Source organism: Plectrocnemia conspersa, unplaced genomic scaffold (assembly GCF_051122295.1).
Source record: "Plectrocnemia conspersa isolate PC_06_02 unplaced genomic scaffold, ASM5112229v1 ptg000009l, whole genome shotgun sequence".
Taxonomy (NCBI): domain Eukaryota; kingdom Metazoa; phylum Arthropoda; class Insecta; order Trichoptera; family Polycentropodidae; genus Plectrocnemia; species Plectrocnemia conspersa.
The window spans coordinates 20,387,235-20,412,292 of record NW_028277173.1 but is presented as its reverse complement, the minus strand read 5'-3'; the positions used below and the strand labels follow the sequence as shown (position 1 = coordinate 20,412,292).

Sequence of the window (25,058 nt, the reverse complement as noted above, 5' to 3'; positions counted from 1 at the left end):
TTTTTATCTTTCTTGTGACTGAAAGATGCTTTTTAAAAATTGATTTCAGCATTATCATCTTAATTGGATATACAGCCATTGATAAGTTTTATTTTATTCCAATAAAAAAGTGTCTAGTTTGCTTTTTCTTGGTGACTGTTATAAAGATAGGAGATCTGATTTTTACGCCTTAATTAAGATCATTTATTTTTGTCTCTCTCGTCGATCAGGAACACGCACATTAGTTAAATAAATTTTATATAAATACATATGTATATGCTGGATGATATTTAGACCATCAAACAGGTGGTTTAGTAAACTAAATTATTTATTCATTTAGATTACCATAAGACCGTCGTGTTTTAAGTAACTGGCTACCCCAGTGTGATATCCCAAAGTTTTTTTAAAAAACGTATTGGAATAGAATAGTGGATAATAAGCAAGAATTATATCTCAATAAACCTTTGTTAAACTTTTTTACTCAAGTTGAAGTATATTTTTAGTCAAGGATTTCAAATTATTGATCCAGATTTATATTAGCTGCAAACTATATGAATTGAAATGCGTTTCTCATAACAAAGCAAAACATATTGGAAGATTTGTGCAGACGTCTTTCAATTGTAGACGTTCTTCAATTGCTCTCAAAAGTGATTCCGAGATCTTTAGTGAAAGTTTCCCTATCCAAAATGTTCCCACCAAGATTGTAGAACTGATGGCGAACGGGATCAAGAAAATGATACAGTGTAGCGTTCTTCATAACAAAGCCAAGCATCTTGAAAATTTGTAGCAGACGCCGGATTTTCTATACTTTTTATTAAAGTTGATTGTGAGATCTTAATTGCAAGTTTTTATATCCAGAAAGTTTTTGCTGTGATCGTAGGATTTTTATGATTGTGAGAGAAATCAGGAAAATTCTCAATACTAAAGAACAGACAGTTGACAGAAACTCATTTCCATAGAGACTTTAAATCACTGTGTTTCTCAAACAGTGGTTCGCGTAATTTTTTCTGGAGGTTAGAAAATATTTGGTTTTATTTTAAAATTTTATGCTAAAAATTCCAAAAAAATATTTATAACCCTTGTACACAAAAGTGTCTGAGTATATCGTTTTTTTAAAAACCGTCCTGTTACATTTCGAAAAAGTATTTCTTCCGTTGAAAATTTGTCAAAAATTTTTAAGCCCCATAAAATAAATATAAAAAAAACAGTATGATATTTTAAAATTATTTAATAATAATATTAATTAGAAAACGAGTAAATCAAGATAAGAAAAAACAAAGAAAACAAAATATGTCGATACTTAAGAATGTGCATCAATAACAAAAATAAAATAAAAATAAACGCTAGGAAAAATGATTAAAGGTACTTAAAGTTTGGTTTCACTGAAAGTTTGAAACAAATTTTGGCAATGTGTTGAACGTTTCAAGACCTTTTCAAGGTTTATTTTAAAGTTCTCTACTTCCGATTTTCCATTTATAAAAAAAAACGTTTTATTATACGTTATATTCTTAAAATTATTTTTTAGACGTTTTAAAAGTTGTATAAACCATTTAATGCTAAAAATTTTCGTATGTCGTGTTTATGTGCAAAATTAAAAAAAATCTTGCTATAATGATGAATTTTTCTAAACCTTTCACTCACGTGTTTTTTGGCATTCGTATTTATGCAATTTTTATTTACATTTACTATCATCATGAGCACTGGCTGATATTTGTCTTTTAGTACTAATATGAATTTATTCTTAATTATTTCGCATTTCAAGACATCAGTTAATAATAAATCCAAACCTAATTCTGTGGAATATTTTACTTCTGCATATTTTTGCCATACAATATTTCGTGTTGTGCATTTTAGTTCTTAGCCAGTGTTACTATCTGTAGGTTTGTCCAATAATTAATTTTTTAGTCAACATTCTCGATTAGCAGATGCCATTATTTTTATTTTTACTGAAACATCGTTTGCATTTATATCCAAGATTATATCCAAATGATATTCTAGATAAATAAAGTTTTGATCTCGTGAGAATGAATGCGGGTGTAATGCTTTTAGATATTTAGTCTTCTGGGTATTGACACTAAGGCTCCAATTTCTCCAATCTGTGGAAATCTTCGGTAATTGCTCGTCGGTATCTGCGTATGACATCAATGTCATCTACAAACATATAGGGGGAATCAATGCTTTTCCAATATTTAAGGGTGTAAATCTGATCAGTTGTCAAACGATTCATATAGAAACCGTAATAATTATGAAAATTATATTAATACACCATTTTCATTAAATTTGATAGCAATTAATAAAAATACACAAAATCAGATATTCATTACATATTAATATTTGTATTTTCTTAGAGGAAATCTACCTAATCGTAATAAAAGCAAATAAATTTCTATTCATGAATTCATACTCTGCGTAAAATCCTTACAAATACGATCGTTCCTTGAATTGAAAGCTCTTATTCATGTCAAATTGGTTACAGGAAATATCGGAAATCGAAACACTTTCTCACGCTGTATAATTTAGAAAAATTAAGAACTTGCTTAAATTAAAATTTGGTATTTAAGTATGTACATCAAATAAAACGTCGATGAAATACTAGAAAAATATATATATATATATATATATTTTTTAACGAAAGTAATTACACGCGATGCAGAAACGCTAAATTTCTGCTCTCTTTTGGGATTACTGACTCAGTCTTCTATGTTATATTGTATATGACATTTCAACGGCATCTTTTTCTCGCTAAAGATAAAGCGTTTTAAGAATCGCCTTCCGTAATAAATTATATAGAAATATGTGTTATAAATATTTAATAAAAATTATAATTAAGTATCACTAAATATTAATATATTACACAATAGTTATATTTTTTATACTTTTATATTTAATTATGCATGATTACGAAATTCTTTGGCTTGATTAATTAATAAAGTTTATTATGCAAAAAAAGAAACTCCAGAATTCAGATTAATATCTGCGCTTAATTTTGCTCAACAAGAGCCTGTTAAACGAAGTTATTTTTGTATATATAGAAAAAAAACATTTAGGGAATGCCTCAAGAGATAAAACATGGATGAGACCGCAAATTGGAATTTTTAAAATATTTTCACGTTTTATTATCTACATTTTTTTCCTCAATATTTGCTGGTATGTGGTATAGGGTGAAATTTCCCTTTAGATTACATATTTAAATAGTTTATTCTCGCTATTCAATTATGGTTCAGAATTAATATGATAATTGCATAATTAAAAGTGACAAATATGTAAGACTAAGCCAAAATGAAACATTTTGTATTCGCATAGTTATTTCATTATTTATCTATATATTTACAACAAATATAAAATAATAAACAACTCAATATCATTAAAATAATTAGGACGAGCAAAAGGAGAGTCTAAAATAATATATTGTTATCTTGTATTTAATTTAATTTTATATCGAACTCAAAGCTTGTTCTTTGTCATTGACAAAAGCTAATTATTTCGTTAAAATAATTCTTATTTTTATAGCGTAGAATACCTTATGGTTTTATTTTTCATATAATTATTCCAATCAGACTTTAAAAGATGCAATTCTGTACGCAGCATTTATTGTTCAAGAAAAATATATTAATTTATAGCAAATACATTTTATTAAGCAAATGCTTATTATGTGTGAGTGTCACAAATATGGGAATACTTATTTAAAGTCAAATCAGTGGTTGAAAAATTAAAAAAAAACGTAAGCTCTCAGTCAGTTCGAGAGCTATCCATTTAATCAATATTTATAATTTAGAAAGAGATGCCAAGCTTAAGTTTACGCACTTAGCTCTAAAGCACACGATACAGACATACGTTTAATATACTTATCGTTACTCCGGTTTATTTCTTGAAAACATTTATATAAATTAGTTTTGTTCTGTCATGATAATTATATCGAATTAATATATCCATATTGTACACTTTAAAGTTAATAGTAGATAGCTCTCGAACTGACTGTGTTAACGCAAATAGAGTATATTGACCTACATACCTACATATATAAAGTATTTTTATTAATTCATATAATTACAATGGGCCAGGATATTAATATTGCGGTCTCCATTTACTAGTAAATAAGGACAGATCATATATTCCCATTTGTTTTGGTATATAGAGACAAATTCCCTGAACATGGTAAATAAAGACATATAACAAATGCAACTTCGATTGCGTTTTGAGTGCTAAATAGCATACTAAATAAAATTTAGTTGTCATTGTAACAAATAAAATACTGTCTAATTTTATTTCTTATAGAAAATTTGTTTCTGTCCAACCATCGATGGGTAAAAATCAATAAATTTCCTCTTTTTTCTATAAAACATCGTTTTTTTGCAAGAATTATATGATGTTATTATTTTGTCAAAACGATCAACCGTGAGAAAAACTATCGCAAATACGCGTTAAAAGCGTAATAAATGGTTATTTATCTTTACGACTTACCGAACAATAAACTCATTATGTTAACTTTGTTACGATTGTAGATTTTATAGAATTAAATAAATTAATCTCAAGTATATACAAATACGAAAGAAAATGTGCTATCGTATTGACAAGTACCGACAAAATATGCTACCCGGGGCTACAAGTTTTATTACAGCTTTGTTGGAACTACAGCTGTTAACGCAAAAGTGTAGTTTCGATAGCTGTACTTCGATGGTTACGCAAAAGCGTCCCTATAAGAAAGCCAGCATACAAAATCCAATCTATTTCGTCGAGAGTAGTGAGGTTTTTATGTAGTAATGAACGACGCCAAGCGATTTTATATCCCTGCCAATTTATATTCATTTGATCTACGACATTTTGTAGATCAAAGGGTTTTCAGGATTTCCCCCAATGCGTCGTGATAGTCATTATACAAACAATAATAAATATTTAAAATAATATACAATAAAAACAGTAGTGAGGATCACACAGTAATTACCAATAACCAAAAGTAATTATTTATCAATAAGGTTAAGGTTAAGGCTCTCATTACAACTAGAACATAAATAATACTTAAGGATTCTCCGGTGCATTGAATGAATATTTCTTTGTTACAAAACGGTCACGGAAAACAATATATCACCGGAAGACAAATAGCACCACAAGGCTACAATATCTCTGTTACACAATTTTTTCTCGGTGATATCCATCAAGCACATGTCACTTTTTTAATGACGCCCGCTCGTACCAGAAAGGGATCAACCCTATTATACGAGCACCGTAACAGAGAGGGATAAACCTCTGTAATACCGTCGCGGCCACACTAACCAGAACCCTAAGGATCTTTCACGGACAACATCTCTGCGCCAGCTTCTCCACCACTGTTTGGAGAAAACATCTCGCCATTCATAGTTTGCATGCATCGCCGAAAACATCTCTGTGTATGGCAAGCTCGTTGAGAAGCTGGATGGCTCGTGCAAGAAGAGCCGCAATAGACAATAAGGAACGCGATCGCGACTATCTAGGACCATCAAAATCGAAAGTCACTGAGCATTGACGATTTGTCGACACTGCCCCTAAGCAACTTTAAAAAGTGTTTCACTAAGTAGACACTACAATGAGAATGCAATTAAGTGTATTCAATGCTTCTAAGATACAAATACGGATATGATCCGTACTCTCCAATGAACAACTTCGTTTCACTGGAATTCTAAACAATGAAGCAATATTCGAGAACGTTAGCTAATTTATATGTTAGATAATTTATTGCCAAATTGTAAACGCGATTTGGCAATAAATTATCGAAGTGACACGCGCTTCGCATAACGAAGCCAAGCATCATCGATGCCTATCGCAAACTTGAATGATGTGCATAGAACTAAAAGTTAACTAAAAAATCTTAAAAGACGAACCGTCTGAGAAGTTTATTTTTCTGCAGCGAGGTGATTGCCGCTAGAGTATGACTTCTGTAAAACTTTGGAGAATGTGGATGTATAAATTTTTACACCAGAATCGTCCGAGTCTTATGTGAAAATATTGTATTTAACTTGAAATTCAATATATGTATATACATATAAGTATAATTAATAATAAATTAAGATAAACAACGATTCAGAAAAAAATGTTTTTACCAAATTTTCCTCTATAAATACAAGTCATAAATAAAACTATTATATTTAAAAATATTTTATTTATGTTATACGCGTATTCTGAATGTAAACATTGTCAGTTCCAAAAATGATATAATACATGAATCAAAAGCAATGCGTATGAAGATTTCTGCCTAATTTAATTAACGCAACGTTTTCCATTACATGCTTTCCATCATGCACTCAGCAAAGTGTTTGCGCATGTGGAAAATCACTAGGGTTCATTGTTTATATTTATTATGCTTCGGTTAATACGTAAATGGACGTCTATATTAAAATTTCTCTTTACTGAAATAATTTTAATAATAGAATATGCAAATGTTTTAAACAGCTTCACTCGTACCAGAAGTTCAATATGATTTGAAAATTTAATTAACTAATTGCTAATATGAACATCCGTAGAACCATTAAAATATATTATTTTGAAGGTTCGCGAGCTTATATATTATTTGTAAGCTACGTTTCATCGCATTAAATGTTTTATATTTTTGCAGTAATGCAGCTGCCATGATAAACACAACAAAATGAACAGTTTCTTCGATTTTAAACAGTAAGTTTTAATCACGATAAAACTAGATTTTTAAATAATAAATATGTATGTATATGGATATGTATATCTAGATTCATGGTACACGACGTTTTGCTTAAATTCAGCAGTCAAATATTTTATTGTTGATATCGAAAGCACAGAGTCCCCATAAGCATCGTTTAATTCGGTGTTAACTTTTTCAAAAACAAGTATCTAATCACTGCACAATATTCGATTCTAATAATTTTTGTAAAAATTCAAAAGTTGTTAAAATTACAACAACAGACAAATTAAATGACGCAGCAGGCCGATAATTAACAAGTAGACATGCAAAGGTTAGTATTTATGAATAACACTATTTTGGTGACACTAAAAGCGCCATTTCTTGCTTAGACCGACTAATTATCAACCGCTCCTCGTATGAAAAATAAAAACATTTATAATTTATTAGCAAAAAAGTATATATTAATTAGATTTATTTAAATATTTTTGGCAGATTCATATACATATCTGCAATAAATTAATTTAAAACGCATCCCTAAAATATTTTCATAAAGTTTTTTCACCTCTCAAGGATTTTCATTCTTTATATTTTTGAAAAATATTTTAAATTCATTATATTGTATTTGAAATCAATTTTAATTTCATTAATTTGTAAATTGTTTTTTATTATAATATATATATTTATATATATATATTTATTAATACGTTTTACTGCATTTATTATAAAATACCACTGTGCTAAAACACAGAAACATATCTCAGAACATTATTCTAATCATTTTAAAATCATTCTCAAATTAAGAAACTCGCTTGGAATAAAATTTTATTTTATTTATTTTTGTTAAGAAGTAATGATTGAAAACTATTTTGACCTTCGTAATTTATATTTAAGCTATTAAAGGCTTACATAAAAAATAAAAGCAGGACAAAATATATATTTTTGGCTTCTTAGATAAATTTTTACTTTGTCTTTTAAACATATAGACTAATAAGTATTTTATATGATTTTGGTTAAAATGTCAAATCACCACTTTTGCATTTGAACGACTCATTTGCCTATCCTCTCTGAAGCGTTAAATTCTAATTCCGGACACTGCCAAGTACGAATCCCCAGTGTCAAATAAATATTGTATAATATACAATTATTTTATATTTATATTTCTATATAAAATAATCCTTTTTGACAGCTAATTACTTTTTTATACTTGTATTTGTTACCGACAGTTTGAGTAGATTATATTCTTTCATGTGAAACGAAAGTCTGTAATTTAATTAAGCACAATTAAAAAGGAAAAATAGCAGAACAAATTCGGATGACTACAAATAATGTTTTATCATTTATGTAAAAGCTTTTTAACATAAAAAAATATGTATGTACACACACACACCTGATACAAACATAAATTAATAATTGTAAGATGGTCTGATAAATAATAAATATTTCATCGGAGTAATTGGATTGAAATTATTGGATTGGAAGAGGTAAAAATGGGAATTTATATTTTATTTCGAAGTAATTGCAACGCGAGATTCAGTCGTGTCCTAATAAGAACGATAAAATCAAATAAAAACAACCCTCCAAGAAATTTATATTAAACGGTCTTAGCGATGGGGAGCAAAATACAATTTTCCGACCACCGATAAGATTTCCATACATTTCCGCGTCTGAAGTGGAGCTTTCAATATTCGATAATATAATTTATTATGTTTGCCCTTCGAATACGGTGGTTTGCAATACTTTAGAACGAAATATAATTATACACGATAAAGGGCTAGAGTTGTAGTACATACCTAAAGGAAAGGAGGGTGGTAGTTTATCGCAGTATTTATTTGTTATTGAAAAGAGGTTATCGGTACCTATTTATTCATATAAAATAGGACTGTTTTAAGATTAATAATAAACAATAAAAAAAAAAAAATTATATGATTGTTCGAATATTAAGTATTTGCATATTAAAATAAAAACTCGCTAAAAAGCTAACTGTAGTATTTTACAATATGTATAAATATAAAAAAAATAAAAAAGTCAAGAATGATATTACTGCGATGTTCTAGCATTGTTCATTATTATTTCAGTATTGAAGGAATACAACATTTAACAGCACTACATACAAAAAGAAATAAGACGAGTTTGATGAATAAAAAACTTAAATGTTATTTGCTATATAGAACAAATTAAAATGATAGTAAGTTAGCTGCTATTATACGTCTAGCTGAGTAAGTAACAGTTTTTTGGATAAAAAATATCATATTTTTTTTGTGACGGAAACACTTGTTGAAAACACGCGTTAAAAGCGCAATAAACTGAAATTCTATTAGTCTTAATGCATTTTTATTATTGTAATAATTCCTGCACGCGTTGTAAATGTGTGAGCTAAAAAATAAACTTCATATCGACTAAACAAATCTAGTTCACATTATTTGCCATTTTACTCAGAAATCACTTCCGACAAAAACCTTTATAAATAAGAGTTACTCGCGAGAATTCCAAGAGAACACCAAGCGGAGCTTAGCCGATATATCGACCAAGAAAGCAGCTGCTTTCCTATTTACGTAAATACTGGTTCAGCTACTCGATCTACGAACTAATTTAAATTTTGACTTGAATGATTAAAAGCATTCATAGCAAAAATATAATAGCATACAGAATAATTTTAAATGAAAATTCTTACTTTTCAAGCGAATTAAAATTACAAGTAAACTAGCCGATTGATTAAAAAGCTAATATATCAAAACTTTTTTACAACGAAATTATGCAACTTGTGTGGACATTTTATTCTTAACGAAGCTTACAATAAGCAAACTACGAAATTTTTCATCTAATTTTCAGTTAAAAAATACATTGAAATTAGCAGTATGCAACTAAAATTATTCCTATGATTTGGGATTTAATCTATGTAATATATTTAGCCATACATCAAAATCAAAATTCGTTATACCAAATTAAGTAACTATATCCAATAAAAAAATAATCTTATAGACTTTTTAATAAATTGAAATATACTATACATTTAATACCTAGAAATCGTGGTTGTAGCCCGGTGACCGAAAAAAGGTAAACATCTTTGGTATATAGGGATAGACGACTTGTTTCTATGGAGAAACGGGTTAAAGTTTATCCTGTTGTGTGAAAAATGAAAATATGATGCGAGCGTTACTGATATATATTATATATTATAAACCGGAAAATGCTCAAGTTTGTTGTTGTTTATCATTTTTATATTAAATAAGATACATCCGTAAATTTCTACTGGGTGTATACTAGTAATATGTATTTATAAAACTTACTTTGCATTCATCCAGTAGTAGATAATTGGGTTGACCATTGCGTTGGCCATGGCCAGCCAGTAAAATCCCAGGTACACGTGTTGAATGTAGCTTTTGTATAATATACTAGGATGGAAGTGTGTGTATATGAAGTACGTGTGATATGGAAACCAGCAAATTCCGAATATCACAATGACGAGTATAAACATCCTCACAACCTGAAATGAAAAATATAGTAAAATACGGGAAATTGTAGAACAAATTATATATATTTTGGGCTATTTTAATGTTTATTTAACATCATTGATTTTTATTATAAAAATTACTTAAAACTTTAAAAAGATTATTATTACACCCTCCCTGTATTTGCATTGTATAACAAGCACCCAGAACTATATAATAGAGGATATCTTGGCGTAGGGATAATTGGAAAAGGGACGAATATTTGCGATTAACCACTCTAAGCAAACGAGTTCTACTAGAACGTGTCTTAATTAGTGCCGTATACATAGTTTTGGGTAGATTGATATGTATTATTCATTTAATATATAATATGTATTTGTATAATAGATTCAAAACATATTTTTATAGTATACTTAATTACTTTATAACACAAAGATTCTCTCAAGTTGCTTAGTTAACAAATAGATTTTAAACAGAATAAATTATTTTAAAATTCGTCCATCCTTTTCGAAGAAAGCCGCAAATCCTATCGTTAATTATATACCCGCAAACGTAAATTTAAAGAGAAAGGCTCTTGTAATTTATTATAAGGAGTAAGTTTCTTATTATATAAGATGGATAAAAAATATTTATACTAAAAAATAAAAATGAATATTGGGTTGTTTTATATGAAGTGGCCGATTTAAAACGATATAATTTTAATAACTCAAATTTAGACCGTTTACAGAAATGGTATTTTGCTATCATTTTATTGATAAAACAATTAATTTTTTGAGGTTATAAAGTCACACTGTAAATGTTTAAAAATGTAATAATCTTTAGAGAAAAGGTTATCTGAATATGGGGACGAGACAAAATTTTCAATCCTTGTTCGTTTAATTAGTGAAATATGAGGTCTCACAATATCACGGAGCAATGCCGCTCCATGTTACATTACTAACATCGGAAGTTCAAGACTAATTTTCTATGCATAGTTTTAATTTACATACAATATGATTTCGCTGTAATAGTCTTGCATGATATATTCCACCAGAATACCACCATACTGTTACCATGATTTTTTCATGTGAAAATTCAGTTTCGAAACATTTGTCCTGATCTATCGTAGAGAATCGATATCTTATCGCAGATAATTATAATTATTTTTAAGTTCTAGATCTTAAAATTGACACACAATCCATTGTTTACAGATTGTAAAAAAAATTATTTTCCCGCCCTTAAATTGTATCCACTAAAACTGGTTAAAATCCAGTGATATATATTGAATACATTTATGTTTGTGAACAAAATAAACTTAACATTTTATTAATAAAGAAAATTCTAGTACATATATTTATATGGTGACGAAAGCATAAATCAAAGCTTTAAATATAATTTTAAATTTTACGAGCACGTACTCATTATTAAATTTATAAGGGAATGTGACCGTACACAAAATTTAACGAGCAAACTATTTTGAGCTATCTCTGTCCGGTTTGCATCATTAATAAATCCAACCCCTTCAGCAAACATAGGTTAAAACTAGTAATAATGCAATTGTGGTGAGCCTTGTGTATATTACATTATTATATAGTTGACGATACTGTCCAAGGGAGTAATTTATACTCATAGAATAGTAAGCAAATGACGATAAGGCACGTCTGCCTATCATCGAATAATAACACCGTTGAAGCGGAATTATCGCTAACTAAGTCAAGGGGTTAACCCTGATGAATAATGCGCGCATTGGCAAATTGGTGTTGTTGAAGATTACGACTAGATGTATAATATATTATATCAAACAAAAATATACTTCACAAACACAAAGTTTTAATATTTGAATTCGAGCTTTGGCGAGGTTCGAGCTTACATTGTCTTCAAGGGGCGAGTCCGTGACTTTAATATTGAATAGGTAATAACGCCTAGTATGTCTTTCTATGGAAGTTTACGCCCATTTGGATCAATGTTATTCGATATTGGTTCTATTTAAGCTTCAAAGGCAATGATTCGATGGAAGCAACTGTGACGAGCTGGAATTTGTAGTTAAGATTGATTAGCGAAATTTATTGTGTATATAGATTTATTGCTCTTTGTGCACATAAAGGTATATTGCCTTCCTTATAGTACACTTAAGATAAAACATATAATACTATTATTGCGTGGGTTAATATTTTAGTAAGCTTTTACTAAATTTGTGCCATATATACCAAAAATATAAAAAGTTAATAAATTGATCTGATCGATCATCACAGATTAGGTTTTTTTAGATTTTATAATTTTAATAATATATAGCATATATATCACAGTCGAAATATTTATACATATAAATATATATAAATAGTAATTGTCTGTTTTATATAATAATGAATGTATGATATATATTGTATAATATGTTTTTACTACATTTATGTTAAGCATTAGCGATAAAATCAAATTTAAATATATGTTTCAGTATTCTACATATATTAAATTATTGAAAAATACATACGTTTACATAAAATTATTCTAGCTACGTTTTTATATTTCTGTATTCATTAATTATTTAATGTAAAAATATATTTATTTTATTTTTTATTTATATTTTTAATGCTTAGTATATCTTAAATATACATCTCCACATATATGAGACCTAATCAAATATTATTCACAATCGTGAATCTCAATGAAACATAAATTATTTATCATATCATAATATGATTAAGCGGTTTGAAATTGCTGATGTAAATTTATGCTTTTTACTCCTACTCTATATGTAAACTGTGTTTTGCTACTATTCAGCTGTAATGTAATTTTAGTAAGACTAGCACACTAAATAATAAAATACTATTTTGTAAGCCATTTATTTAAGAGGTAATCTTTTTATCTTTTATATTTTCTTGCTGATAAGCGAAAAGCAAAGTGCATTGAAAAAATAATTATTTAATACCTGTCTCTTCAAGGGTATGTAATTAATACCTTATTAGTAAACGTCTACGAAATTCATAGATTTCTGATCCTTGCTGGTCTTTCCGGTCTGGACTTTGTTATGATATTTCCGTTCTTTCCGTTACTTATCGCCTCTTTGTTGAATGAATTTTGCCAGAAAGATTTTAGTCTTGTAAAATCTTGTGAAGAAAAAAATTGTGCTAGTTACAGATCGTATTAAAACCCGTTATAGATTTGTTGAATTTCTCAAAAAAACAGAAAGTGGTAGGTGGTTTATTATATGTCAAACAGAAACGGAAAATTAGGATATCATGAATAGTCATGGATCTAAGAAACTAGCAAAGATAAGCGATAACATCCTGAAATCCCACTCAAACCATCCATCAGCTGGCTAAGAAATTAAACCAATGAAGCGACACTTCAAGAATACTCTGAAAACTTGAAAAATAAAGTGTATGTGTTCCACGAGAATTGAGTAAAGAAAAAAAGTTGGCGTGTATCTGCATATCCAAAAAGTCGCCTTTTTTAATATTTTGATAAACAAATATTATAAATGGGTGTTGTACGAAACAAGTGTTGTATACAAGCCAAGCACACACGTACGGATCTGCTCGTCGGACATCTGACGAGTCTGTCTGTCTGAGCTCGGTAGATATTGTAGAAGAAAAGTTAAATTTATATAGTGTTTAAAGTAAATTGTAAATTTAAATTACATTTATTAATAATAATTATATATACCTTGATCTCTTCATACATTTTAAATAATGATAATAACTTTAATTTTAGTATAATTAAAATTATATTTTTAATTATGTATTAATGTATGTAATATTTACGTATCTAGAGTCTCTTAAGTGCATCTTAAATTTATATTACTTTTTCTATTGTATAGTGATGTAATCGAAATGGGTTATAAAGTAATAAAACTTTTAAAAAATTTAGACGTTGGCGGCAACTTTGTCGCAAATTAATAAAAGCCTGGGTCATAAAATTATTTAAGGGACAAATTTTAACAAAAAACACAGTAAACGGTCGTTTACGCGAGCGTGATCTCTGCTCAGATCTGCTTGTCCGTGTCCGATCCGTTCGTTTTGAGCACGGACAGCGGATAGACAACAGACGGATCTGTCCGAGAGTTTTAACACCACACACTGGCGGATTTGTCCGTCAGACATTCATTTCAGACAAATCCGGCGGGAAGATCCGCCTGTGTGTGGCCAGCTAATAGCCAAGTTAAAAGGTCCAGTAACAAAACATATTTCAAAGTCTGGACTCACTCTACAAAAAGTTATTTTTTGTGTATGGTGGGATTGCAAAGGAATTGTGAAATGCGGAACTTTTAAGTCTAGCTAAAAAAAACAGCAAGCTTCTATTGTGACTATCTGGATGTAGTAAAAAAATGCCTGTACTTGTCCACATATTTTGAATAGTTCTACAACACGACGTAGCGATATTGACTCTCAATAAATTTTATCTCATTCACTTTATTCTACAGATCTTGATCCTTTCATCTGCCATTTATTTTGACCAATGCAATACTTGAAAAAATCAAAATGTAGACATTGATAAGAAGGCGCTATCGGAATATTTTGAATCAAAGCCTGTAACATTTTTTGCTAATAGAGTTATAAAAAAATGATCAAGAGTTGTGGGAATTACATTTTAATCATTAAAATAAAAAAAAATAACATTTTAAAGTGTTTTTTACTGCATTAAAAAAAACGACAATCGTTTCTAAATCGCCTAATATTTTATAAATTATATATAATTTATTCAATGAAAATGCATAATTGTATTTATTTTTTTCTTATTAGTGACACTTAATGCGTTATGAAAAAATATAGCATTTATCAGATAAATATATTATTGATAATACATATCACCGGATGATTGAGAAAGAAGAATCACTACTCACAATTAGATAACAGCTTGATCAATAAATAAACATGGAAATAAAGTTATTTTATTATTTTTTTTACTGTAGTTGATGATTGGTTTATTTTGCTAAAATGCAAAACGACTCGTGCGTTTCGTTATCAATACCACTATCGTTATTAAATATATTAATATATTGCAATATAACAAATAAAATTATATTATATTTATATCTTTTTTTTTTTAATTTGCATACATTGACATTAAACTAAAAAAGTTGCTTTAGTAAAAGTTGGATTAAAACTGAGCTTGCTAAAAGTTTTTCAAATTGATTCGCACGACCGAATAGGACAAAGGCGTGACTAAAGTTTTACAGTTGAATGTTCAATCGTACAATGAAGATACCATTGATAATAAATTGTGAGCTCCTTATTGATCCCGAAATTATATGGAGTTATTGTCAATTCAAAATGTCGTAACTCGGTAATTTTGCATCACTCGGCATATAGTAATTCGAAGTGTAGGACGTTTGCACGACTCACATATTAGATAATTTATACCAGATGGTTTTGTTAGCCAAAGGCTTAGTTGTTATATAATATTGTCTGTAATAGAAACTACTTGAATTAGGTTTAAGCGAGCCAGTCTCACCGCGATAAACGTTAAGAGATTTAATATATTTATTACGGCTTAAGCAGTAAATATAACTTTCTTTATTTAAATTAAAATTGGGTTTGAAATATAGAAAGGGTTTAAAATGATAAAGTGGATGTATTTTGCTTACTAAATATAAACCATTGCTTTTTCAAACTAGTAGAAAGGTGCAATAACTTTGTAGTTCAGTTCACTTTGAGTTTAAAATAACACGCTAACTTTGTTTTAAAGTCTTGTCGATATGACTGGTACTCTATAACTTTTTGAATACCTCTAGTTTTGTTCACATAGTTTTGGTTATGCGAATTCCTGCAAGTTTTACTTTGAGTTGGATATGGTTAAATTTAGTTTCATTGTCATGGTACTAATATTAATTATAATATTTATCAAATAGTTATTAATTTATAATTATAATTTATTTATAATATTTTGTGTTAGCTATAAATAAAATTTAATTTAAATATAAACATCTCAAATTCAAGGAATAACAACAACTATTTTTTATAAAATGTGTAATTAAAGCAAACGGAATCTTGGCGAAAGTAAATATAGAAAAGGATTTCCAATATAACAAATATAGTTACAGACACAAACAATGAGTTGTTTCAGATAATTTGGATTGTATCGAAATTCATTCTAAAAATAGTTTAATTGAATAAAAATTGTGTTGTATTGAATCGTCTATATCGTTTGAGTGAAAAACTTTGTGGCATAGCGATTATAACTCAAACGATATTACAGTCTTAAAAAAATACTCTTAAATTTTAATTTCTTATTATATCATTGCAAATTAGTTATATTGAATATTTTAAGATATTATTTATTATATTTAAATAAAAAAATATATGTTATAATTAGGAATTACACAAGAAAATCTAATATACTATCTAAACCCCTATAAAATTATTTCCTGAGAAGCACACATTTAAGTGTCCTTTTTCTTCATTAAGTCTGATATACTCGACTTAATAGCGTAACAAATTTTATCTTGTTACTCTCATAAGGTAAACAAAGCAAAACTTATAGTAAACATTAAAATTAAATGCGATGAAACGAATACTTTGAAATAATTAAATTTTAATATTGGATAAATATATAGTATGTTATTAAATTGAATATAAAAAGCATTAGTATCTCAAGTCCATTTCTTCTATATTTAGCGACTATTCTTGGGATTTATTTATTGTCATAGCAAAAATAAAAATAGCTCAATTAAATCACGGCAAAAATAAAAATAACTAAATCAACGGGATTCTGGAAAAATACAGCTTCTGTTCTTTAAGTGTGCTAGTCTAGGCGATCGCCTTAATAACGCACAATGTTTTCAATGTATTCACAACTCGAGTTCAACTAACAACATGACATAGGGTTAATATGTAAATATAAAAACCCTTCAAAGTGAATATTTTACGCGACCACTTCGATAAACCTAACATTGATTACCATAAAAAAGTCAAAATCATTCTAATCCAATAATTAAAAAACTTTATAAAAACTATAAATAAATAGACATTAAATAACATAAAATACATTAAAAAAAAATGCAATTTATTTGTCTCTCTTACTGCGTAACTTTTAGCTTCTTCGTCCATTACATTATCATTGATTTAAATAAACGTGCTGCAACTGGCTTATTTATTTTTTATTGATTAAAGCAAGTATTTCCTTTTTTTTTAAAGCGATTCATTTAAGATTTGTACTTAGATACGTATATGGACTATGTTTAATAAATAGCATGAAAGAAGGAACTTCGTAAAGTGTTTATGGAAAACCTAATACTCAATGCATTATAACCAATAATTTTTGGTGTTATTAAGAAGACAGAAAAACATAATTTTCCTATACTTAGATTAAAATTATGCGTTTATAAATATTTTCTAGTCTTGTCTAGGAGCCCTCTCTGAAATGTTTACTTTAGAAATAGATTAACTGAAGCTTAATTTACATTATCCGCTTAAACTAGCCTTTATGCTAATTTTGGTTGTCATGACACAGGGATGTAAGAGAATGCAAGATAGTAGACGTTGGACGTGTGAGCTATTTATTTTCGGTGGAAGAAAATTTGCTGTCAGGAAACTGACAGCTGACACATCCTGTGAGGCTTACGTTGAATGGTTTTCAGGTCACGGAAAGGCAAAAGTTCTAATATAAAACTTCGGTACATTTACATACGATGTATAGATTTGGTGCATACAAGTATTTTAAATATTTTTTTAATATATACACAAAATTATTATTAATTTTTTTAATATATACACTTATTTTTTTATTCAGCACAGTTTTTTAATTTTTATACAGCAATACAAAATCAACACGCCAAACAACAAGGATCTCTAGATTGCAGATATACTATCAAATAATTGTGAAGAAGTTAAAGTTCTATATAAACATTGCAAAGCAAGAAAACTATAATTTGGAGACGATGAGTCATAAAAAACAAATTATTGACTTGATAAAATTATTGAATAAGTCTGCAATTGCTTTGCATAATTTCACAAAAAATACGCAAAAAGAGATAAACATCTGAGATATACTACTACCTGGTGTTTACTGTTTTCTTGTAATTCGAATAATTATCTTAGTACCTAGTTACAAAATACTATTTAAAAAATGTTTAAAACCTAGAAATTTGGTACAAAATTGCTTAAAATTATAATGTTATATTTGCCAGTTTAAAGTAAAACAGATAAACAGAAAAACATATTTTGAAAATTATGGCACAGATTCAAAGAATATTTACAAAATTTCTCGCTGTGCGGCCAATTGTATCTTAGCTTTTAATAAAAATGCTTCTACTTTCATCCAAATTTAATTAGATATTTATGTATATATAGTTTATTTTAATTATGTATTACCCTGATAGTTTTAAAATAAGATATGTTTGCTCGCTCGGTGTCAGCGCAAAATTAAATAACTTTGAGATTTTATCGGGTTGATTAAGTGAAAACGTACCACGAGACAGGAAGAGCTATAACAATCTACGGACAGAGGAAATTCAGAAGTTTCCATTTTACCGGCAAAGTTTTCCCCACTTACGTAAGCGGGTATAATTGCTGCGGCAAAAAGCTTTACACTAGCGCTAACAAAAGGGTGTTTGTACACCTAAGTTTGACGGACCCCAGGTGTGTATAGGCTGCCGAGACACAGGGAGAAATCCCGGTTTCGATTTAGATTTTTTTCTTGGTAAAATATAACGTAGTTTCATCAAGACTTTTGATAAATCTTTTTTTTATAAAACTAAAACATTGTACGCGTAGAGAAAAATGACCGTCTTGTTTTTTAAATGAAATATCGACGTGTGAATTTTATACTGATATTAATTGCTTTTTATAATCTTTTGATATCTTAAAATATCATGTAATAAGAATAAATAGCGTCGTAAAAAATCTGTCATTAAGAACATCACTAAAAATGTGTAGCTCTCTTATATTATATACAAATGAACTAATAAATATTTTGCTAGTAAAAATAACATAATTAACCACAAAGTTTTAGTGTTGTTTGAATAAAATAAAAACTGGTAAATATACGCATTAGATATTTCTATTATACAAACAATCGTTTCTGTGTGAAAATGTACTTCATTACCAATACTGTAAAAAACATATACATGTCTTGCACTTGTATACTGAATAAAGTAAAAACTTTTTTTTTAATGTTTCAGCATTAAAATTATGTATATAAAAATCTGAAGCATATACACAAAGAAGCACTAAATATTAGATTTACCAAAAAAAAGACAGAAAGCCAAAAATTACGGAAACATCGAGATAAGGAAATAAAAAATATGTTTGTTCAAAGAACCTCCAAGCTGTACTTTAGTCTCCAAAATCAAATGTATCTATATATTTTACGACAAAATTTTGTATTCTTTATTTTTTTCAATTTTAATTTTAAGGTTTCTTGTTGCATAACAAATTTATAATAATAAAATACTAAATAGAAGTTAATGAAATACGAAAAAACCCATGCAAATGTGATACAAAAATAAATATGGATGAATCTTGGAGTTCGGATGCTTTGGATTCCGAAGCGGAAGTCTCGAAGCCAGATATTCAGTAATTCAGAGGTATTTTGAGAGAAAGTTATAGGATTTTTTCCATGGATTTTTTGTCCACCCCTTTTTCTCTGAGATGATCAATTACAGAAGGTTGGCGAGTTTTTTTTATAAGACATGTGGATAAATCCGATTTCACAAGATATTTATTTTCAAAGCAGCGAATATATTAATTTATGGCGCGTACTTTGTAACGTAATCCGTTAAGAGGTTTCCCACGGTGTTGTCCCATTTTAACGAATAAAACATTTTTTTCTTAAACGGTTAGAACGCTTTATTACAAGTCGAACCGGCTTTTTTATGATTAATAGTACGAGTTTATCCCTCCATTTGTTAATAAAGAAGTGGTTCAATTGATTGACTAAAAAAACTTATGTTTACATATAATTTTAATACCTTCTTTGAATATGTGGAAATTCGGTTAAATTCACTATCGTTACTGGTTAAAGGCTTACCTTCCGTTTGGATTTGATCGAATCGAGTTGCCTCTGTGTGAGCTCTCCAATTGAACCTGATCCCCAAAGGACCCTACCCATGGCAGTGTAGAAGCATGTCATGCCCAGCATAGGCACCAAATACGTAACTATGAAAATAAGCACTTGATATCTGAAAAAATACAACAAAGTATAGTACATTTTTATTTATTTATTTATTGATTTAGGAACAACTAATGTTAACGTAAATAAAATTGAATAGGGTCAATATATATATATTATATTTATAAAAAACAATATTTTAGCACTCAAACTATTTTATATCATATTTATTCCATAAAATAATCAATATTAATCAACGTATATTATTATAAAAAATATTTTTATTTGTAGAACGACACAAAAATAATTATAAACGTATAAATGACAATAGGTTTAATTTTACTGTGAGAGTTGAATTATATTGATTAATTATTAAAAATATTTATAAATATAATATAGTAATTATCTTAGATTTTTGTGTTGTTGCTATGTTAAATTAAATGGCATAATGATTAATAACGCTTTGTTTGTTGTTAGAAAAATATTCTTAAATGATAATAAAATTAGTTCAATATATAAAATAAAATAAATTTTTCTTGAGCCTTACAATCACGAATTTTCTCTATTTCAGCAATTAAAACTTTGCTTTATCAGATCAAAGGATTTTGTACTAATCTTCGGTTGTCTAATTTTAATGGTACAATACCCAGCTTAACATTTTCTCATTATTTACGGGTGGTAAAAAGTTTTTTGTTAAGAAAACATGCCTTCTAAAGATTAATGTTTGACGGTTTACACTGAAACATTGTTGATGTCGACCCATATCTACTGATTTATTGGACTTACGAAAATTTATTGGACTTTTATTTCGTCTATTGCTAACTGAATTTGTTTAAAATGGTTGTGTGTATATAGCTGTGTCATTTTTTTTAGTCTTCCGGAAATTTATTAAAGTGTTTTATTTTTTTGTGTTAAGCGTTAGAATATTTTCCCTTTTTAAATTGCCCACAAAGTTGTTTGCGTAAAACTAAATCTAACACTTGATAAATTTATTAGAAATAAATAAGATTTGCTTATAAGCACTAATAGTAAATTAAAATATAATTCATGAAAGGATCTGTCAAAGATATTAAGTAGAGTACATATGTATGTTTTAAATGTATTATTTTGTATTAGTTGTATATGTGTTTAAATATAGGTTTGTTTTTACGTATGTATAATGATAGTTTTTATTTTAATAATATTGTGTATTTGTTCAGGTGTATATTCTTTAGTTTTCTCTACATAGATACATATTTTTGATACTAGAATGTTTGCTTAACTGTTTTTTGTATACTCTTATTTGTATAATGTGTGACGTTTTATTATCGTACTTTATACAAACTGGAATAAATGATCTATTATTATTATTATTGAAAAAAATATCATGTTGTAATACATCTGTTTATGGTGAAAACACTTTTCGAAATATTTTTAACAGCATGCATATTGAAATAATGTTACTTTGCAATAATAAATCATCAAGATGAAGCTGCTAATTTATAAACAATTTATTTAAAAGGAATTTTTTCGATGGGTAATAATAAATATTACTTAGTTTAATTAAGTTTTATATTTTAAATCGGGGTTTATAATATAATATTTCAGTTATGAATATTACTTATTGTGATAAATTATATTATTACACTTGTAAAATTAAAAAAGTAGGATAAACACTATAAATAAGTAAGAAATATGGATTTATAAATATATCCAGCTCGCAAAAGCTGATATTATATTTTTACACGTAAAACTAATTTTAGCTGCTATATTAATATGATATAAAATACGATGCTCGAATAGAATGCGCTTTTCTGCGTATTTTGTGTATATCATATTTTGCAAATATTAATTTATTGTATTTTTCTGGGTATTTATTATATTTTTCTCTGAGCTACATTAGTTTTTACATGAATAAATATTATTCAGTAGTAACCATGTAAAACTTGAACTTAACGTAATTTGATTCAGGATTTGAACCATTTGAATGCTGATCAATTAACTAAAGTACCGAGAGACTGTAAACGGATTTTCGTTTAACAATTTAGAAAGACTCGCAAAGTGAATTTTGTGTTTAATGTACAATGTATGTTAAGAATTTTATTAATTAATGATACATGTTTTATATATTATATATCGTATAATATATAATACTTAATGTGACAAATTAAATTTATTAAAACTTTTCTATATAAGTAGGTTCGAAGTATATATACCCGACGTAAATAAAAAATAAATCGCATAAGTCAGAATTTTCCCCATTAAATTTAGATTGCGATATTTCAAAAATGCTTGAATAAGAGTAGTGTTTTTCAAAGGTCTGCCAAAATATTTACTAGATAGTGTTTGTGACAACTCTTTCTTTACACATTTGACTTTAAATGAATGACGTAAACAGTTTCGAATCCATTGAACACAAAGAATCGTGTTGAGTTAGGATATAATTGCTGTCTTGTGACTAAAGATTGAATACTAAAAAAAAATATGATCCACTTGAATAAAAATAATATTAAGAGAGAGTGAGAGTAATGTGTAAACTTGCATATCAGTTTTATGTAAGCAAGTATGCGTTAATTGCACTATATAATATTATACATGAAGAAAAACGGTTTAATGGTCTGGTCCTGGTAATCACAACAAAGAAAAGCAAGTCTCTTTACAGTGGTTTTTAAACTTTTTGTTGTCTTATTTTACGGCTCATGTTTCCAGAAACAGTTTGCATAATTAGTGTCTCATTAAAAAAATCTTTTAAAAAATTTTCCTTATTTTTCTGAACGTAAAATGTCTCTCTCACTTTGTTATTCTATTAAGTTATTTCATTTCAAATTGCCGATTTTCACCCAATTATGTAAATAAAACAATTTTAAAATAACGATATGATATCATATTAGAAATTATTAGATTTTAATAATCTAACGAAAAAATATTTTGATAAATTATTAAAATAAAATCGAGCTAGATCGGAATGGTTGTTAGTTGTAATAAAATATATATTACTAATTTACAGATTATTGTCTCACTTGTATTAACGTTTAGACTACGTCTATAATAAAAATGTGCTAAGTTAGAGTTTAAAGCGGTGCATTTAATAGGAAAAATTCATATTAAAAAATAATATATCATATCTTTATGATTTTTAAGTCAGATATTTTTGGACAAACTAATACCTTCTTTTATATACACAAAAGTCAATTTTAATATTTTCCTAATATTTTACGCGATAACATATATTGTATAATATTACGTAAAATATTTTATTAACTTTCATCTATATAAATATATAAAATATTACGATTTAGTTGAACGCTCTAGGGAAAACACAAAACGAGTATTTCTATTTAACAATTTCCAGTCGTTTGCTACACAGAATGCCAATTTTTCTCGGCTTATTGAAAAACTTTGAATTCCGCCTTTGTCACGCTTTTATATTACGTAGGTACATATATTATACTTACATAAAATCCAAATAGGAACTATTTGGCATTCCATCGGGCCAAATGAGGATACAGGCAGTCATGGTGCGGCCCTTAACACTGGAAAGACAATTTTAATTAATTCACGAAATGCTTAATATTATTTTAAAATATATAAAAATTATAACATGAATTGATAAGTTGTTGAATACAATAGGCAAGGTATAGCTAACGCCATTCCTGTGAACCATATGACGCCTATCATGATTAGTGATGATGTTTTTGACATCCTTGGTTTCATAGGCCAAACAATAGCTTGATATCTAAAATTGAAATACAGAATTAGTTAATATACAATATAGGTTAAATTGTGTCAATGTGTATTTAATCGGTATTTGCGTGTTTACAATACGTATAACAGATGTACATGTACATTATAGTAAATATATATAGAATAATTTAAATTGTATATTTTACATATTTTTATTATAAATTGAACTTAAATTTTAATCAATTACAATTATAATATTTATGAGAGTAAAATGAAATTAAAATTAATAAAACCTCTGTCGATTAGCAAGAAATAAATTAAAGCTTGAATTTAATGCGTTTATTGAACTATGATTAATTGAGAACTGTAATTTTTTTAATTCTTTTATATCGCTACATAAATAAATTTAAATGTTGTACTTAATTTGATAATGTCAAAGTAATGTGTACATATTTAGAAAAAGTGCTGTTTTTTTTATCAATATACATATATGCTAATTTTATTATGTGATAGGGAAATTAAAAATATGATAAAATCGGTTAAGGAAAAAGGAAACGAAAACTCAGACATTAGACTTATAAAAAATTCTGTTTTAAAATTGTGAATCAATTATAACATCTGCGTTACATTTTCTCGAATCTTAAAGCAATTATTTTTTATAAGTGGAGAGAAAAAAATAATGTATTATCAAATAATATTAATGAAAAATTTTAACGGCATGAATAAAATTATTTCTTATTTTAATAACTAAAATATATTAATATTAACTTGATTATTTACACACCTGTCAAATGAAATTCCTGTTAATGTGAATACACTTGCGGATACTGTGACGTTTGCTATAAAATTGCTTAATTTACAATATCTTAATCCAAATATCCAATCACTGTAAACAGAAAAATAAGAAAATTAAGCTATTTTACTATATTTGTATATATTTTTATATAAAAAACAATATTAAATAGATTATCACTATCACTATAAATTTATAGATGCCGAAAGTTACAAACGGAAATATTTAAATGAGCAAAATTTCATGTTGTATAATATTACCTAAAGTATGATAAGAAGTTAAGGTAATTATTGCAAACTTTCAGTGATACAAATTTATAAATATAAAGTAAGCACTTTAATAAATTATATTGATATTATTTTGATATATTCGTTTTATTTAAATTATCATGATTTTTTATCAGTGTCTTTTCGATAATCATACTACTATATTATACATAAAATAATTGAACAGACAATTTATATAAAAAGTTTTTGTTCACTAAAATATTATTTTTTGCTATTTAAATGACTAGTTTTTTATA

At 27.5% G+C, this 25,058-nt stretch overlaps 1 protein-coding gene across 1 annotated transcript in view; it reads right to left on the bottom strand.

The window, feature by feature from the left end:
* The window catches only part of LOC148232192 (tachykinin-like peptides receptor 86C), an 88,068-nt gene that overhangs the window by 6,521 nt on the left and 56,489 nt on the right, over positions 1 to 25,058 (bottom strand). Inside the window, exons 4-8 of the mRNA XM_088192438.1 lie at positions 24,527 to 24,628; positions 23,660 to 23,794; positions 23,514 to 23,591; positions 19,999 to 20,149; positions 9,892 to 10,088 (exon numbers count right to left, since the gene is read on the bottom strand). Coding sequence (XP_088048564.1) covers positions 9,892 to 10,088; positions 19,999 to 20,149; positions 23,514 to 23,591; positions 23,660 to 23,794; positions 24,527 to 24,628 — 663 coding nt within the window. The remainder of the gene's footprint in view (positions 1 to 9,891; positions 10,089 to 19,998; positions 20,150 to 23,513; positions 23,592 to 23,659; positions 23,795 to 24,526; positions 24,629 to 25,058) is intronic.